Source organism: Crocuta crocuta, unplaced genomic scaffold (genome assembly GCF_008692635.1).
Source record: "Crocuta crocuta isolate KB4526 unplaced genomic scaffold, BGI_CrCroc_1.0 scaffold124, whole genome shotgun sequence".
Lineage (NCBI taxonomy): Eukaryota > Metazoa > Chordata > Mammalia > Carnivora > Hyaenidae > Crocuta > Crocuta crocuta.
This window is the reverse complement of record NW_027551573.1, coordinates 7,925,094-7,942,729: the sequence shown is the minus strand read 5'-3', so window position 1 is coordinate 7,942,729 and position 17,636 is coordinate 7,925,094. Positions and strand designations below refer to the sequence as shown.

At 57.6% G+C, this 17,636-nt stretch overlaps 1 protein-coding gene across 1 annotated transcript in view; it reads left to right on the top strand.

The window, feature by feature from the left end:
* NKD1 (NKD inhibitor of Wnt signaling pathway 1) overlaps positions 1 to 17,636 on the top strand; it is a 102,459-nt gene that overhangs the window by 61,006 nt on the left and 23,817 nt on the right. Inside the window, exon 6 of the mRNA XM_077751292.1 lies at positions 11,973 to 12,039. Within this exon, the coding sequence (XP_077607418.1) occupies positions 11,973 to 12,039 (67 nt within the window). The remainder of the gene's footprint in view (positions 1 to 11,972; positions 12,040 to 17,636) is intronic.

Here is a 17,636-nt window from a genome sequence, read left to right as displayed (position 1 = left end):
CAAGGGGCTCCTAGTGCGAATCGTCTGTGTGTGTGAGGAGTCCTGCAGCGAAGAAGCTGGGATCCTCCCCATGCTGCACGGGCCACAGGACCCTGCCTATGGCGACGCCCATCTGAGAGTCTGGGCTTGCTGACCCGGGGCACCTGCTCCCCGGCTTCTGGTGGAGTGGAGGGGCTCTGGTGTTTATTCTTGGGCCCTCTGGGGACTGACTTTTGCTGGCTCTTGCCACCTGCTTTGAGTGTCCTGGATCCTGCTTGAGGCTGTGCCATGCTTTGTGACTTCGGGCCTTCCTCTCGGGGGTCTCCGTGCCTCCCAACTGTACTGCGTGTTCCCACCTCCCCTTTCCAAGCCTCTGCCTCCTCGTCTATAAGAGGGGATGAGGGCTCCTTCTTGACCTCTTAGGGTACAGGGTGAGTCAGATGACCCAGGGACCACCGTGGGCCTAGGCGCAGGTGCGATGGATGCAGTCACTGCTGTGAATGCCTTTCTGCCCCAGGTCCAAATGCATCCTCAGAACTTGGATGCCAGCCAAGGCTTAGCATCTCTGAGGTCTCCATGGGCTTCCTGGGGGATCCCTGTGGTGGCAGAGTCCCTGGTGTGACCTATAGGAGCAGGCAGCCACCTTTCAGACTCCTACAACCCCTCCCCCCTTAAAAAAAAAAAAGAAAAAGAAGGTTTTGGCTTGCCTGAGATGGAAATAGTAGAATTTGGTGTGCGGCTGTTGGGGTCAGGAGACAGAGCTGCTACCGTCCCCCACTCCCAGTGACAGCCCAGGTTTACACGCTCAACTGGCCTCTTGCCATTTCTGGAATCAAAGCCTGTCTGCATTACATGACCACAAAGCAGGGTCCTGACCGCGCCCCCAGCTTCCTCTGCACCCACGGCCAAGAGCACTGGGAAGCAGTCGGGTCCCTGGAGGGTTCTCTCCGCGGGCTGTGCACACAGAGTGGCTGTGGGAGGGAGCCGTGGGGCCTGGGGGTGGGGGCAGCGAAGCCTTGTGGTCCCACCTTCCCTCCCAGGTGGGATCTGAAAACCACCCATTTCACTGGAAAGCTTCAGACCACACCCCTGCTACGTCCAAGACCCTTCCTTCCAGCAGACTTCTGTTTGCGAGCCCTTCTCCAACCAGCGTGGGCCCCCAGCTCCGTTTGCTTGGATGTGTTTTCTTCAAAATGCTTCCTCTTATTAATGATCGTAGAAGCAATCGTGCGTGTTCATGGCCGGCGACTTGACAACGCTGCATCCAGTGCCCAGCCCAGCCTGGGAACGTTTCGCTGCTGCGCTCTCCGCATGTGCCTGTCCGGCCACAGAGCGTGGAAACACATGCAGATAATTTTAGTGGATGTGATCGTATTCTCTCTGCCCTTCAGCGACTGCTTGTCTCTTCTCAGGAAAATGCGGGCAATGTGTTCCTCGGTCAGTAAACTTAGAGCCGCATTTAGTTAACACGCATGCACGGAACGCCGCCTCTGTCAGGCAGTATGTGGTGTGCCAGATGGTGATTAAGTGCCCCAGAGAAAACTAAGGCAGAGAAGGGGTGCGGGAAGGCAGCAGGGGGTGGAGTGGGGGCTGCCATTTAAATAGAGGGGTTTGGAAGTCCTCACCCAGGTGATGAGGTGAGCCAAGACCTGAAGGAGGGGAGGAGGAGAGGATACGTGAAAAAAGAGTTTCAGGAAGTAGGAACGGCATGTACAAAGGTCCTGAGGTGGGAGTGTGCCCGACGTGTCTGCAGCCAGGAGGTGAGGGTGGCTGGGGCAGATTGCATGAAGTGGAGTAACAGTAAGTCAGGTAGATGATGGGGTGGACAGGCTGGGTGGGGCTTTGCGGGGCATTAGTAGGACTTTGGTGAATGGGTGGGGGAGGGAAGGGCAGAGATTAAGAAATGGTGGCCATCGTCCCAGTGAGAGAGGATAGCCTCTCACCATGGCTTGGAGTGCACTGTAGGTGTGGAGGAGGTGAGGGCATGTTGGGCTCAAAGTACGTTTTGGAGGTAGAGCCCACAAGATATTGTGAGGACCAAGCGGAAGGGCTGGAAGGGCTGCATGGCAGGCTGCCCCCCGCATTGCTGGCCTGCGGAACAGGAAGGAGGGGGCTGCCCTGGTTGGGCGCAGGGAGGGAATCCTGGAGGACGGGCTTGGGCCGGGGGCGTCCGTTTTGGACACGTGAGGTCGGGGATGCCTGTGGAGCAGCTTGGCGCGCGTGGAGNCTTCTTGTGTTCTTGGTTGAGAGAAGGGGGGGGGAGCGACAGTACAAACCCAGATAGTCCAGAAGGCTGGGCACCTGAAGGGGGCAGCTCCACAGCTGCCCACTCCTGCCCCCCGGGGTAGCCACCGTCCCCTGCAAGCACAGCGCGCCTTCCCAGAGCTGTTCTGGAGAACACGCCCCTTTTGTTTCCAGGCACAGCAGGATCGGCCCCGAGGCTGTCCTCACCTGCTGTCTGACCTGCCAGCGCCCGAGAGCCATGCTGCTGACCCCTCCGCTCTTCTGCGCCCATCTTCTCAGGGGACCCTCATGGCCCGTCTGTGTCACAGGCCCATCACGTAGGGATGGACTTGGAGACTCATGGGCACAGGTCTGGCAGCATGTAAAGCAGCTAAGATCCCGGTGAACTGGCCTCTCCTCGGGGAGCCCAGACGTGCGACCCTTGGTTCTGCCCAGATGCGATGTGGTGGGGAGGCCCCTGGGGACAGGACTTCCCCAGCGGGCCGTCAGCAGTTGAAGGCAGAGGGCTCCCCAAGCAGAGGGGGCAGCACAGGCAGGGGTCGGGAGGCCCCGAATGGGGTTCAGCCTGTGAGGGGGCTGGGCTGAGGCCCAGGACAGGGAGGCCTGGCAGGGACAGACATCAGAGGGGCAGGAAGATGGCTTCTGCGAGAGCCTCCAGGCCAGGTGGGTGGCCTGACTGTGTGCACGTGTGCGCACCTACTTATTCAAGTGCGGAGAGACACTAAGTGCCCTGGCCGGCCTCTGCCCCATGGGGCGCACAGCCCCTCCCGCAGCAAGGTGGCCCCTCATCTACGGGAGCGCCACTCGCTGGTGGGCAGATGACAGCGCCATCAGTCCCGAGCAGCCTGGCTGGCAGCCACCCTGCTCAGCAGGGTGCACCCACTGGACCCTGGCAGCCGACCTGGGGCCTGTCCTGGGGCCAGGAGCTGCTGGCAGAGGCAGCCCCAGCTGCTCAGGGAGTGGAGGTGCCACGGCCCCTCTGGCCCCTCCTGTCACCAGTGCTCGGCTGCATGGCGTGGCAGGCTGGCACGGGTGAGCCGTGTGGCAGGCAGCGGCCTGGCGGCTCCGTGGCAGAGCAGGGTCAGCAGCGTGGCCAGCCACGGGCCAGGCGGGAGGGCAGGGACGGAGTAGTGCTGGGGTGAGCAGCCGGCCGGGGCTGGAGGCCCATGGGGTGGCTGAGGTGCACCGGGTCCGGCTTGGATCAGCTGGGGAGCGTCCTGGCAGGCCGCGGGCGTGGACGGGAGGGCGGAGGATGAAGCCCGGGGGCCCCCTGAGAGCGGAGCGGGAAAGCCGCACTGACATGCTGACTGCCCGCAATCTCATCTCCCCTTCAAAGTGGTCCTGCTGGGCGGCTGCTGTCATTTCCGTCTTCAGGTGGAGAAACCGAGGCACAGACTGGGAAATCATGTGTGCGAGGTCACATGGTATAAAACAGGAGGAGCCGGGGCTCATGTCAGACCCTCCGGGGAGTTCCTTGACTTCTCTAACCTCCTGGCCACAGGGGGTGACAGTGGCACCCGGCCCCCAGGGCTGTTCGGAGCAGTTAGCAAGGCCCCTCGTGTGCTGGCTGAACAGAGCTCTTGGCACACGTCAGGCGCTTGCGAAAGAAATGCTGGTAATTATTATCATTGAGTCCTTTATGTTCCTGACCTCAGTTACTCCCACGCCCTGACAAGCCTGTCGGATCCTGGTTTCCACTGTAGAAACTCCTTTGAACTGCCATCTAGTAGGAAAATTCCCATCACGCCAACAGCGGACCCACGTCAGGCCCCACGTCCCGCCCAGCCCTGGACAGTCTGCCTTGCGATGGGTCATCTTCCCCCGAGGGTCCTGAAGTCCCAAAGATTGGAGACGAAGGCAGGTTCTGGGTAATGCCCAACTTTGCTGTTTTGTCTTGGCATCAGTTATTTAAAAAAAATTTTTTTTGCATTTATTCATTGTTTGAGAGACAGAGACAGAGTGTGAGCAGGGGAGGCGCAGAGAGAGAGGGACACAGAATCTGTAACCGGCTCCAGGCTCTGAGCTGTCAGCACAGAGCCCGACGCGGGGCTCAGATCCACGAACCGTGAGATCATGTCCGGAGCCGAAGTCAGACGCTTCACCGACTGAGCCCCCCCAGGCGCCCCTGGCCTCAGTTATTTTAATCGGTGTCGGGGATTCTTGGTCCCCAGATGCCAGCCCTAGAGAAGGGCCTGTCCCTGTGGGAGGAGTGGCCACTGGGCTGGGAGGGCGTTCTGTCATCCATCTTCATCTGGTGCTTGTCTTACCTGGGGTCTCCATCCCCCCCCCCACCCGTCCAGGGAACTGACCCGATCACGGGGGGTGGGGGAGGGGCAGAGGACTTCCGCTCTGGGCTCTTCAAACCTTGTAGTTCCCCAGGTGTGAGCTGTGTTCTGCTGGGGGGATGGGGCGTGAGACAGGTGGTGGGCGGCTTGCATTTTAATGTCTCTGCGTTTGTTTCACGTGAATTCTAGGTTTTAAAGACTAGGTTTTAAAAAGAGAGAAGGAGAGCCCACTTAAAGAAAAATGTGCAGTATTCCTGCTCGCCCAGGTGGGACCCAATCGTGGGGGCATTGGGGACAACGGCATGTAGAGGCTGACAGCTTGCCGGGGTGACAGCTCAGTAAGTGGACCTTGCTGGCCCGTTGCTGCCTACGGCCAGCTGGGTCTCCAGATCACAGGACCGGGCAGAGCCATATTGGGGCACTGTCTGCTCCCTGTAGGGTCTAGGGCCTAAGGCTTGGAGCAAGGGAATGGGGCGGCCCCACAGCCAGGCCGCGGGTTGGAAGTCCTTCCTGCTCAGCCCCGCAGTCGCAGCCCCTGCCCACCACCGTCTGCCTTCCTGATGAGCATTCCCCCGAGTCCAGAAAGCCAGCTCAGGCTGGAGTCCCTGGGATGTGGGGGGGCAGAGGCCAGGGGGTGCCAATGGGAACAGACGGATTATATCTTGAGCAGATAAAAACAGTCGGGGAGAAATCCTGGGAATTTTAATTACCGCTGCGTTTCTTCAGAGTCTTGAAGGCCTGGGCCTCGCAGGCCAGACACACAGGCCAGCTCTGCGAACGGAAGCCCTTGCAGCCACCTTCCCCACTTCTGCTCAGCCCCCCACTTCCTTCTACAGCTGGGGGTACCTGTGGAGGTGCCCACTGCTTAGCAGGTGGTGGCTGCTTCTTCCCCCTGGCTTCCGAGCTTGCCTGGGATCTTGGGGTCTGGTTTTAGGGGACTGTAATTGGGCTCTGAAGGCTCTGGAGGGTGCAGAGCTAAGCAGCCAAATGGCAGAAGCCCACCACGAGCTGCCATAAGCGATGAGGGCAGTTCAGGGGCTTCTGTGACCGTTCCCTCCCCAGGAAGTACAGGGGAGGGTGGGCCTGGCCCCAGGGTTCATCTCACAGATACTTACTGAGTGCTCACTGTATATCAGGCACTGTTCTAGAGCAGAATAGACCCAGTTGCCAGCCCTTGGGGAGATGACTTCTAGAAACGACTTGGCCCAGGGCCTTGAACCAAGTGCCCTCCTCCTGGGCACTCTGTCCTTTTGTGAGTTCCCTTCTGGGGCACACTGTCTCAAGCAGCTGGAGATGAGATTAGACACAGCCTTGGCACCAGAGGAGACTCCTTTTCCCCAAGCTCCCCTCTCCTCCCGGGAGGAGGACTCCCGGTTTGTTTAGCTTGGGGACAGGTGCTGGGCAGGCAGAACCCTGCCCCCAGTGGGGGCTACGTGGCCATCGTGACTGCAGTGTCCTCAGGGGAGGGTCAGAGGGCTCTGCCCCACAGGTCACTGGTTGGAGAAGAGGTGCCATTTCTTTCTGGAAGCGGGCCGTGGAGTTCTGCTGACATCCAGGAGGAGTGAGTCTGTTTCCCTCCAGTCTCCTGTCGCTTGAGCCGGGGCCCCAGACGCCTCCCCACCCCCGGCCCTTTGCCAGTGGTTTTCTCGCAGCCCTGCCTTGCATGCTGCATAGGTTGGGGCGGAATGAGTAATTCCCCAAAGTTCTGACCTGCCATTCTTGTGGGTAGGGTGACTCTCAGGGACAGAAGTAATAGAGGTCCACAGGTTAAGGTGCAAGTTGGAGATGGGGACATTGAGGCCCAGAAAGTGGATGGCCCTGACTTTCCTTCCACTCTCGATTCCTGCTGGGGACGGGGGCTGGAGCCCCAGGAGATCTCTTCTCCAGGGGACCACAAGCATCATCCTGGCCCGCTGCCCCATTCTAGGGACAAGGAGCCCGGGGCCTGGGGGTTCTAACCCAGCTCTGCCACTTTCTCTCCTTAAGTGACCTTGGGCCAGTCCCTTAGTTTCCGGGGGGTGGGGGGACCCAAGTCCTTCTTGTAAAGTGGGTTCTTGTGTGGGGTTTTGTTAAATTAGATTTTAATGGTGCAGGTGATACATGAATATACTTGTCTTAAAAATTAGACCACTTCTGGGGCACCTGGGTGGCTCAGTCGGTTAAGCATCCGACTTCGGTTCAGGTCGTGATCTCGCGGTTTGTGAGTTCAAGCCCCGCGTCAGGTTCTGTGCTGACAGCTCAGAGCCTGGGGCCTGCTTCGGATTCTGTGTCTCCCTCTCTCTCTGCCCCTCCCCCGCTCATGCTCTGCCTCTCTCTGTCTCTCAAGAATAAATAAATATTTAAAAAAAATTAGGCTACGTCTGAGAAAGTTGAAGCTTCTCACTCTCCATGTCTCTTGTCCCTCCCACATGGGGGTCACCATGGGGATACGTGGAGACTGGGTCTGGTGTTTTCTTAGATGGACAAGTAGCATCATACACTAAACACCACTGGACTTAAACATGCCTCCCCGCTGCTCTCGTGAGAATGTCGTCCCGGGGCCGACACTGGGGCGTTGAATCACTGGACATGAGACCTTTGCAGGAATAGGACGTGAGAATGTTCTGAGCACTTGGCAAAAGCAGGGCACTACAGAAGGAGGAGAAAAGCTCCTGCATGGTTTCTCCCACTACGCGTATTTTGTCTCCATTTTCTCGTCGCCTTTCTTAGCATCTCAATCCGTGTCTTGCAGAAGAGCAAAGTGGGAGCCAGAGAGCTTAAGCGCAGCATTTGCTGCCTCTCAGCAGCCAAGGGCGAGGCCCCGGCTCCCAGGTTTGCAGGTTCCGTCTGAGCATCCCTGCCCCCGACGGCGCTGCTTCCCCAGGCACGCCCGGCCTGGCCGCGTCTGTGCGTCTGTGCGGGGCTCCGGGAAGAGGGAGCTCGCCAGCAATTTCCTGGGGCAGCTCCAGGGCAGACTGCTCGGAGCTGAGGGTTACCGGGTGGCTGGGTCGGGCCTCCCAGCCTTCTCTCCCCCTGCACGTCCCAGCCCTGTGCATTCTTGGAATCTGTAAGTCGTGCCGTGTTCTGTGGGCACCAGGAGTTTTCTTTGAAACCCCGTGGCACCGACATCTGTTAGCTCTTAGAGAACAGAGAGATTGGCAGAGAACTGCCGGGGCGGGNGAGGGGGGGGATATTAAGCTCAGGAGCATGAGTCTCAAAGACAAAGAGGAAAAACCCTAACCGAACTCCAGCCCGCTCCCAAGCCCTGCTTTGATGTGGTTTCCCGTCCCCGGAGGCCTTATAAGGCCTCATGCCTGCAATTCTGGGCTCTGGGTTGGTGTTGGCTGCACTCAGCGCCCGGAGGAGCTGGCCTCTCTTCCTGGGGCCCGGCGTGGGGCAGAGGCACAGCGGGGCCGGGGCGTGGAAGGGAGGGGGGGCTGGGGCCTGGGGGCTGAGAGGCCGCCGAGCCTGGCCACGGGGCAGGGGGCAGCCTGGCATGAGGCTGGGTGCAGCGGGACGTCTGGGGAGCCAGGGAGGCCTTTGATCAGAACTTAGAGCCTCATCTGCGGCCGACTGTCCTGAGGGCCAGAGGAGAAGGGGCCTGGGGCCAGGGGCCGAGTGACGGCTGCGTAGACAAAGGAGCAGTACAGGGAAGTCACTGCATCCCAAGGCACATACTGGGGCTTCTTACAGGGTGAGGGCTCTGGAGCCAGATGGCCTGCCTTCCATCCGGGCTCTGACACCAAATTAGCTGTGTGACCTTGGGCAAGTCATGTAACCTCTCTGGGCCTCGGTTTTCTCATCTGCAAAGTGGGGCTGATAATGGTACTGGCTCAAAGGATTGCCATGAGGATTAAATGCGAAGCATTAAAAACAGTACGCCAGGTAGGAGAGTGTGTCTTTGAGGTCACGTTGGGGCTGGTGAGCCTTTGAGCTCCTCTGAGCAATGTTCTGGCAGCCATTTGACAATCAGAGTAGAAGATGAAGTAATAAACACTAACTACGGGTGTCATGAGCCTCAATCGTGGAATCAGGTGTAATGTTAAGCACTTTACATGCCGTGGCTTACTGAATCCTCACAACCTGCCCCCAGACATCGTGAGTGCTGTCATCGCTGTGTACAAGTGGGAAGGCTGAGAAAGTTCTTTTACCCACACGATGCGGCTCGTATGACACAGAGCTGGGATTTGAACCAGGGTCTGACCCATTTCGGTTCCATTGCCTGCACCTGCTGCACCGGGGCTCCTAGCGGAGCCTGTGGCTCTTGAGGGGTCTGAGCACCTGGTCCCAAACCTCGCAGGCAGGCCTCCCGGCCAGGGCACTGCCAAATCCCAAACCCGGCGGGGAGGAGCTGTGGGCCCTTCTAGTCATGCAGGGCAAACAGGAGTACTTGGCCACCACGCATGGAGCTGCTGGCCAGCCTGTTTTCCTTACACTTCTTTAAATGCAATCCGTGGTCCCTGGCAGGTGCCCGGACTTCTGGCCGCCTCCATCCCCATGCCCACGGGAGCCCTGACGCCACTGTACAGGCTCACGCCAGGCATCTCAGGGAACGGGCTCCAATCTCTGCACTGCTGGTCCAGAGCCGCTCGCCTGGCCCCTTGGGGCCTCCTTGTCGCTTAAACCCAGGGCTGCTGGGAACCTCATTCTCTGGAGGTTCCGTCAGGTCAGTGCCTCGTATACCAGGAGCACCTGGTAAATGAGGCAGGTGGCTGTCATTACCATTATTTCCTGTCTCCTATGTCCCTGGAGGGTTGAAGGCACTTTCTTTGTTAAAAAAAAAAAAAGAAAAGAAATAATAATAGTTATAACTCTGACTTCACAAATTGCAAATCATATTTATGAGTGTTTATTCCTTGAGAGATGGAAAGTACAGAGCTGTGGCAAAGATTGAGGGAGATGATATGCTCATAAGGTGCCTTGCACTTAGGAGACGTACAATAAGGTCAGCTGTCCTATCGTTGCTGTGGCTTCTCATTGTGCCCATTTTACGGAAAATAGACTGAGGCCCCAGGAAAGCAGTGGGCCAGCCTGGTCCAAGGGCGAGGGAGGCAACAGAGCCAGGATGTGATCCTGTGTCTGGCTTAACACTGCCTTGCCTCTAGCTTCGTGATGCAAAGCTTGAAGGCCGCAGACTCCGTGCGGCACCGGTCCCGGGCCACCTGGCTTGGCGGATGAAACGAACTTTTGCCAGTGTCAGGCGTCTGTACGGCACAGTATGTCAGTGGACCGTGGTGCCGAGGAGCTCTCACAGGGTTGTGCAGGGCGGGGTGGGGTTTAGCAGGAAGAGGCCGACCCCGGAGCTTGCCAGCAGTCTGCTTTAATATGCAGAGACGCGTCTTTACTGTGTCAGAGAGCTTCGTCCTCACCGCAGACAGTTCTCAGAGTGCGTGATCCACACTGAGCCGTCGTTATCGGGGTTCCAGACGGCTGCTTTGTTGGCAGTGACATTCGGAGTCTTTAAACTCCTCCAAGTCTGCCACTAAGAAGACACATGTGCTCAGAAGTATGGGTCGGGCAGGTCCTGGCCACCTTGCTGGGAGTGGTCAGGGTGGGGGGCCAAGGTCAGCACCGAGCGCTTTCCAGAAGACCCCAGCATGAAGAGGGCCGTTGACCCCCTCGAAGACCGCCGCCCGCTCCTGGGAAGAAGTGATGCCTGCCAGCCTTTATGGGGAGATGGCATCCGTCTTCCTCTGGCATGAAAGATGGGCTCTAATTGGCTGCCGGAACGTCCCAGCCATCTAATGATGCCACCTGAACGCGTCCCTTCCCTGTCACCAGCTCCCCACTTCCCTGTCAACTCCGGCGCTGTTAACACAAACAGCCAGTTTACAAGCCCGGGAAGTGTTCGGTGATTATGATAATTGGCAGAGGAGGAGGGAGAAGCCATCCCGACTCCAGGAATCAAGTAGCCTGGTTTTGAAGCCGGTGGGATCCCGGGAGTCTGAATGACCACATTTTCACAACCCGTCGGAAAGAGTGTGTGATGCCCCTGAACGATCTGAAAGGAGAGAGAGAGTGGAGAACACCAGCCCTGATCCATAAAATGTTAGCTGTTGATCCTTTAAAAAAAAAAAAGAAGAAAGAAAACAAAACAAGGGACTTCGCTCCAGCTGCGTCCAGTTGATAAGATCAGATATACAAAGCGTTATTTTTGTTTTGTTAATCAAAGCAAGCCCTGGTTTTTCTGTTAAGGATCTGAGGTGCAGGAATTTTTTTTCCTTCTAATTTCTCAAGGAGAAGGTTACAGTCTCTTTCTCTTTGCCCCCCCCCCCTTTTTTTTCAAAAAAAGAAGTTGGTNCACTCTGTGGTTTGAGAAGGGCTGCCGCAGCACTGTTGTGGCATCAGAAGAGATAAGGCAGTGTCACCTCTCAAACCTGTCCTTCCCCCAGAGGAGGGGCATTTCCCAAAGTGGGTTCCTCGGAACACGAATCCATGTGATGCTTGTGCAGAACAAAAGTCCCGGGTCTAAATAGGAGGAAAATTGGGGAATGTCGCCTAAGCCACTCCTTGGATACTCACAGCGTCCATTACCGTAGTCGGTTCTTCCGTAAGGGCTCTTGTGTAATTTCACAACGATCTTTTTAGATCACAGAACTCTTAGTGACAGAATACCAAAAAATACAGTCCGACAAATGCTGGCCTTGCCTCCTCTGTGTCTAGTCGTCCTGCAGGGGTGGGGTGAGATGGGGGGACCTTGTCGACATCCCAGAAATTTCCCAGCCTGTGGACCAACCAAACTCCTCTGGCCACTCTGACCACACCTGGATGGCAGCCTGCCCAGGCTGGTTGGGACCATCTCTGCCACATGGGATGGGCCACCAGGCGTCCTGAACTCCCCCATGGGGCGCCGGGCAAGGCGTGTGCCGGGATCGGGCTGGTTTCTGGGAGGTGTGTGCACGCTGGGGAGCTGCAGCAGGCCCGTCTGAACATGAGCCAGAGCCAGAGTGTGCGGGCTTCTGAATGTGATACTGAAGAATTGGGTTTTATGTTAAGGGCAGTAGAGACCTTCCCTTGGGCACACCAGACCCTCTTTGTCGACCCCCGCAGAGACAGCCCACCTGGGACCCTTGGCTGGAGAGGGGTTCAAACTGACATCCCTTCTTGGGGCCCACAGGGGCAGCTTCTTGGTCCTGAGCCCATCAAGTCGACTCCAGGGGATAGACGAGGGACATTTTCTCATCTCGTCTCTGTCTTTTTCCCGGGTGGAGGGTGTAACTTAATTTCTGAGGGAGAAGTGTGGTCCGGTGTAGTATTTTATAGTGAGCTGAGAAAAAGTTACTTCCTGAAAAGCATGGTGGTAAATCACTTTTCAAGTGTGACAGGATCCCCCTCAGTTGACCTAAATTCCCGTCCGAAGAAATTAGAGCAGGATCCGGGCTTCCTTGTGACCAGCCGGGCACGCATTCGCGACGTTCCCAATACTGGGTGCCTGGCTGACTCTGTCCAGTTCTTACTTCATGGCCCTGCTTTGTCTTCCTCTAGGAGCTGGTGGGCGAAATTTTCAGAGAAACACTCAGTGAGGAGGAAGAGGAAGACTTCCGGCTAGAAGGTACTGGAATCCATTGCTCTCTTCCCAGGGTGCAGTGAAATGGGGAAGGGGCCCCATGTGCCCCGTGTACCCTCCAGAAAATCTGCAGATCAGGCGGAGGATGGGACCCTGCCAGCAGGGGTGAATGGGGCTGAGAAGCAAGAAGGGCATGTAGCCCTTCTCACATCCTGGCCCTGCTCTGTATTGGCGGTGGAGCCGTGGACACGTTGCAGCTCAGCTTTCCCATCAGGGGTCGATCAGAGTAGCTGCTCGTTGGCCCCTCACCCTGTGTCAGGCATATGGCCGCCTGTGTCCCTGTTTCCCGTTCACATGGCTCCCCTGGAGCACAGGCACCCGGCTGGCCACTCTCTGCTCGCTTCTGTCTTTGTTCAAGGGGAAGCACCTGCTGTGGAAAGGGTGCAGACACTGGAGCAGAGGGTCGGCCGGCCATGGGTCCCCCAACCTTGCCACCTTTCTGAGTCTGTTTGTACACTGACAGAAGGGGGATGGGACCCCTCTCCCTGCTGCACTCCCCGAGTCGGCGCTGAGCACAGGGCATTGATTGGATGCATTTGGGAAGTGGGATAGCATCTCCGTGTTATACTCTGAATCTGAGAAGAGAATCACTGAACTGGGGAAGCCTTAGGATAGTGGGGATCTCGCTGCTGAGGTGAGGACAGGCAGCCCATAGGAGAGCTGAGGGGTGAGGGTCTCGGGGCTCTAGGCCTGGGGGCCCCTGCGGGGCCTTGAGAGGAGGGCAGACATTACCAGGGGTTTCTTGAGGGAAGCCTGGGCCAGACCGGAGGGCTGGGGCCACAGCCAGCTTGACAGCTGTCATAAACGTAGGGTACCCGGCTCAGCCCCAGGCCTGCTGGATCCAGTCTACACTCTAAGAGGCACCCAGGTGGCTTGTGCACTTTAAGGAGCACTGGTTAGAGATGCACTCAGTTGCCCAAGAGCTGGAGGCAGGCTGGGACCCAGGCATCTGTCAGACTTTTCTCAAATGCAAGCAGGTCCTGAATCAAGGGTGGGGAGTCCCGGGGATGGGCGGCCTTGTGCCGGCCGGTGGGGGGTGTTTCCCTGGAGCGTGCTTGCCTGCCCATCTGGTGGCCGCACGCAGGGGCTCCACAGCTCTGAGTCTCTCGTTCCTGGGCTCCCCTCCAGCCTCAGCTGTCATCTTTGGCTCCATGGAGAGAGATGTCAGGAGTTGGTGCCTAGAGATCTGGGGAGTCAGATAAGGGCCTGCAGGGTGTAAGTCCTGGGGATCGGGGTGATCCCAGACATTGATTACACGGGCACTCACTCCTGTTATGTATTCATTTGTTCATTTGCACCGTAACTCATTAGCACGTTCCTTCTCTTGTTCACCTATCCCTCCACTTATTCTGTCCATCACCCATTCGCTACCCATCCCACCACCAAATAGTCCACTCATCTGTCTGTTCTTTCACTCACTGTCACTCACCCACCCACTGGTCTATGCCCCATCCATCCATCCATCCGTCCGTCCATCCATCCGTCCATCCGTCACCTTTTCATTCTTCCTACTCTCCTGTCCCCTGTCCACCAGCCAGCCAGCTCTTCTCTATCACTCCATGATCCATCCTCCACCCATGGAGGGATTCAATCATCCCTTCCTCCACTGAACTATCCTCCAATCATCAGCTGTCTTTCTATCTACCCATCATTTGTTGAGCCTCTACTTACTGCTCAAAACAAGGCAGTTCTTTGTCCATTGAGGCTCAGTTTGAAACCATGTAATTGATTTCAAATGAGAAGTCTTTGCCTTCAATAAGACATGAAATGGCGTGCCCATAGACCCCACTTCCCTCTGACGTCTGCATCCAGAGCAAGCGTGCTGCTGTAATGAAGTAGAAGGAATGCTCCAGGCCCAGGAGCGCATAGACCTCGCTCCCCTCCCAGCTCTGGTAGTGGCCTGCTGTGGGTCATGGCCAGGTCCCCCCAGCTCTGGGCCCCCTCGCCCTCTGTAACATGATGAGTAGGGATGTGGAACTGGAATCCGTGGGTGCACGGAGGCTGTGGGCTCCCCGCAGGGAGAATGAACCCCTTCGGCATGGGGGGTCGGCACCTACAAACATTGGTTGATAGATGAGGGATGAATGTGAGGTGCGTGGGGGTCCCAGCTCCTGTTGGGGGAAACAGTGTGAGGTTGGCATCACTCAGTGTGACCCCATGCCCCCCCCTCGCTGCATCCGTGGGCTTGAAAGGCAGCCTGGGCACCTTGCTGGTTACTGATGATGTCCAGGCACATTGGTGCCACCGCTGACAGGGGAGGAGGTTCAAGCCACTACCCTGCCTCAGATTCCCAACCAGGGGGTGGACTAAGTTGTTGGTGGTCAGGATTTTCAGGCTCTTTCTTCAAACAACAGCTAACACAAGCAGAACATACAAAACACATCAGGTCGCAGAAAGGTGCAGCTTGTCCCAGTCTGTTTTATGTAAAAAAGGGCCCGAAACAGTGCTCCGTATTTCCTTGCATACCCGAGTGTGTGCTGTGTGCATATTACTGAGTAGCTGGAGGCCTCGACACACAGACACAGTAGCTCCGTTTGGAAATGGGAGAAGGATACAAAAATCGGAAAGTGTGCACAAGGAGCACTGTAGTCCTAACTGTGATGAGTGTTGAAACTTTCACGGGAAGGACGAACTGAGAGACGAACAAGAGAAGTAAAAAGCGGGAGCGCTGAGTGGATGAAACCGTTAAGAGTGAGGCTGCTCCGGTTTGCCCCTGGGCTGCCCGCGTGGCCCTGGGGCTCCTTGGGAAGGATGCTGGGCCTGTCTGGGGTGCCACGGTCACCCTCGGTGCGGAGGCCGGAGGCCGCATGGCCCAGAACCGGGGACGTGGCCCTGAACGGCTCTGCCTGGTGCAAGCAGGTGCGGCTGAGTCCCGGCCCCGCAGAAGCATCCACCTGGCCTGCGGCGTCTCTCTGTGCCACCGGCCAAGGGAGAGGCACACTCAGTCCTGAATCTCTCCTTTGTCTTCCTGTTGGCCAAGTTCATTGCCTCTTGGCGGGCTGGAGGGTTGTTTAAGGGAGAAAAAAGGCCATCTGAGGCGTGAAGATAAAAAGAAGTCTTTTAGCCATCCCAGGAGAGGAAGGCTTTAGCTCCTGCGTTGTTCTGTAAAGCCGGCCCTAATCCAGCATCTTAACCGCCTTAACTGGCCAGCTGGGAGCTCGGGGGACGGCAGATTAAGTCTGGGCTTGGTGCAGGGCTGCCGAGCTCCTTTTGAACTGTGCTGAGAACAAAGTAAACATCAGAAGTCCCAAGCTCGGAGCGCTGGCTGGGCGTGGCGGGGGCGGACACGCGGCTGGCTTTCCAGGGGAGGAGGGGAGAGGGACCCTCCACCTGCTGGCCTGGCAGGGGTCTGAGCACGGGGGAGGGTGAGCCCCACACTTGCCGCCGGCACCCACCTGGCTTCCCTACCTCCCCCGCTGGGCCGCAGGACAGGTGGTGTGGCTTGTGGCCTGAGTGCAGATTGGTGCCACACCTGTTCGGCAGCCCAGTGTTACCCTGAATGCCCCCCCTCTCCGGAGCGCTCTGTTTGGGGGTGTCCTCTCCACTCAGCACAGGGTGCAGCTTCCGCTCTGGGTCCTTGGGAAGGGAAAGACCTATAAATGACCACAGGCCCCTTCTCTATAGTCCCCTCTCTCCCTTCCACCTAGGGCTGTCCCCGCCCCTCCCAGGGGCTTGATTCACCTCTGCCCCTCACCCTCCCGTATCTGTGAACCGACCCCAACGCCGTGTCAGTTTCCTGTCTTCCAACCTCCGCTTGGGGGTGAAAGCAGGCCGAGAGCAGTCTGCCTGCATGTGCAGAAAGCTGACTCCGCAGATCGCCCATAAAGGAACCCTCAGTGCGAGGGAGTCAGGTGGCCCCTCGCCCTGGGCGCCCAGGCCCTCCCTCTAGGACCCAGGGCTGCTGGGGGGCAGGCCTCCCTCAGCACAGCCCAGGTCTGGCCTGACAGGGCCTCTGAGGTCCCCACTTCCCCAGCCCCAGGGTATATCTGGTCCTGCTCTGCAGGGCTGTGGTGTTGGGACTGAGGCCCAGGGGGTCTGAGTGGCCCCACTGTGAGCTCGGCACCTGTCTAAGGATGGGCCTGAACTCTGTCTTACTCCCCCCCGCCACCTCCCACCCCCGGAATCTATGAGAAGTACCTTCCTATCTTTAGGATAGGAAGTCCTATCATTCGAACTGTTTAGGAACTTGCAAGTCAGACCCAGAACAGCCTGGCTTTAAACCACAACTCACTGAGTGACCTTGGGTGAATCCCTTCACTTCTCTGTTTTTCATTTTCCTTGGTGGGGCTAATCATAGCACTTCTTCCTTAGGGCTCTGGTGAAGACAGTGAAGCCATTTATATAAGTCCAGAGAAGGCCCTGGTCTAGTAAGTGCCCAGGGTATGTGAGCCGCCGTGAGTCTTATTGTTTTATGGGTCTTTTCTAGAAGGGGAACTAACTGGTGTTTATAATTATTCACCAGTCCAGATCAAAGAAGACCTATTTTCAAAGTTTCTTTAATCCTATTAGAATCTCTGAATGTCTCCTTCTTCTCCCAGTGCCTGACATAGAGTCTGGCATGCTGTAGGTGCTCAATAAATACTCACTGGAAGAATGAAGTCAACAGCATGAAGTCAGGCAGCCCCCTCCCTCGGGCCCCCCAGGCAGGTCCTGGGTGCCCCCTGGCGGCACCCAGATGTGATATGTCCACCACTCACAGACCCGAGGAGCCCTGGGGAGGCCTTTAGCCCCTTTTATTTGTGGTTGGCAAACTGAGGCCCAGAGAGGGGACGTGACCTGTCCAGCGTGACAGAGCAGACTGAGACTAGAGCTCAAGCCTCTCACTCCTGCTTATTCAGGGAGTATTTGAGCATCTGCTGCAGGCGTTGGGCCCTGCTGAGTTCTGGGTGCTCACCTGAGGGAGACAGGTAGTGACCGCACAATCCAGGGAGCGGCCATGCACACTTCTAGTGGTGGTAAAACCCTGTGAGGGGTAAACTGTGACAAGGCCCCTCCGAGGAGGTGACATGTCAGCTGGAGAAGGAGCCAGCCGTGGGAGGATGAGAGGGGAGAGCAGCCAGGAGGAGCAAGCAGAGCCCCAGGGTGGAAGGAACTTGGGGTGTAAGGAGGAAGACAGAGGAGGCCTGTGCGGCAGGAGGAGCTGCTGGGGACGAGGGTGGGCCGCGTGGTGCTTTTGAAGAGAAAGCATAGGTGCGTGCCAGCTCCTGACTTCCCTTTTAACCAGGTGCTTGTGGCTTCCGGGGAGGATGGGCCGCATGTGGGGGGGAAGGAGGCTATGAAGACAGGCCATGATTACAGCGGTGCGGGCGAGAGGGCATGGTGTTACCCAGCATGGGGGCTCGGGGGGCTGGAGAGAAGTGGGGGTACCTGGGGGTCAGGGTGAGAGAGGGGAGGGAGGTGAAGGAAAGAAAGGGATCCTGGGTTCGCCTTTGACGTCCGGCCTAAGGACTGAGGGCAGTAGTGGTGCTTCTTCTGAGGTGGAGGCTTAGGCGGGTGGAAGCTGAGGGGTGGAGGCTGAGGTGGGTGGAGGCTTAGGCGGGTGGAAGCTGAGGGGTGGAGGCTGAGGCGGGTGGAGGCTGAGG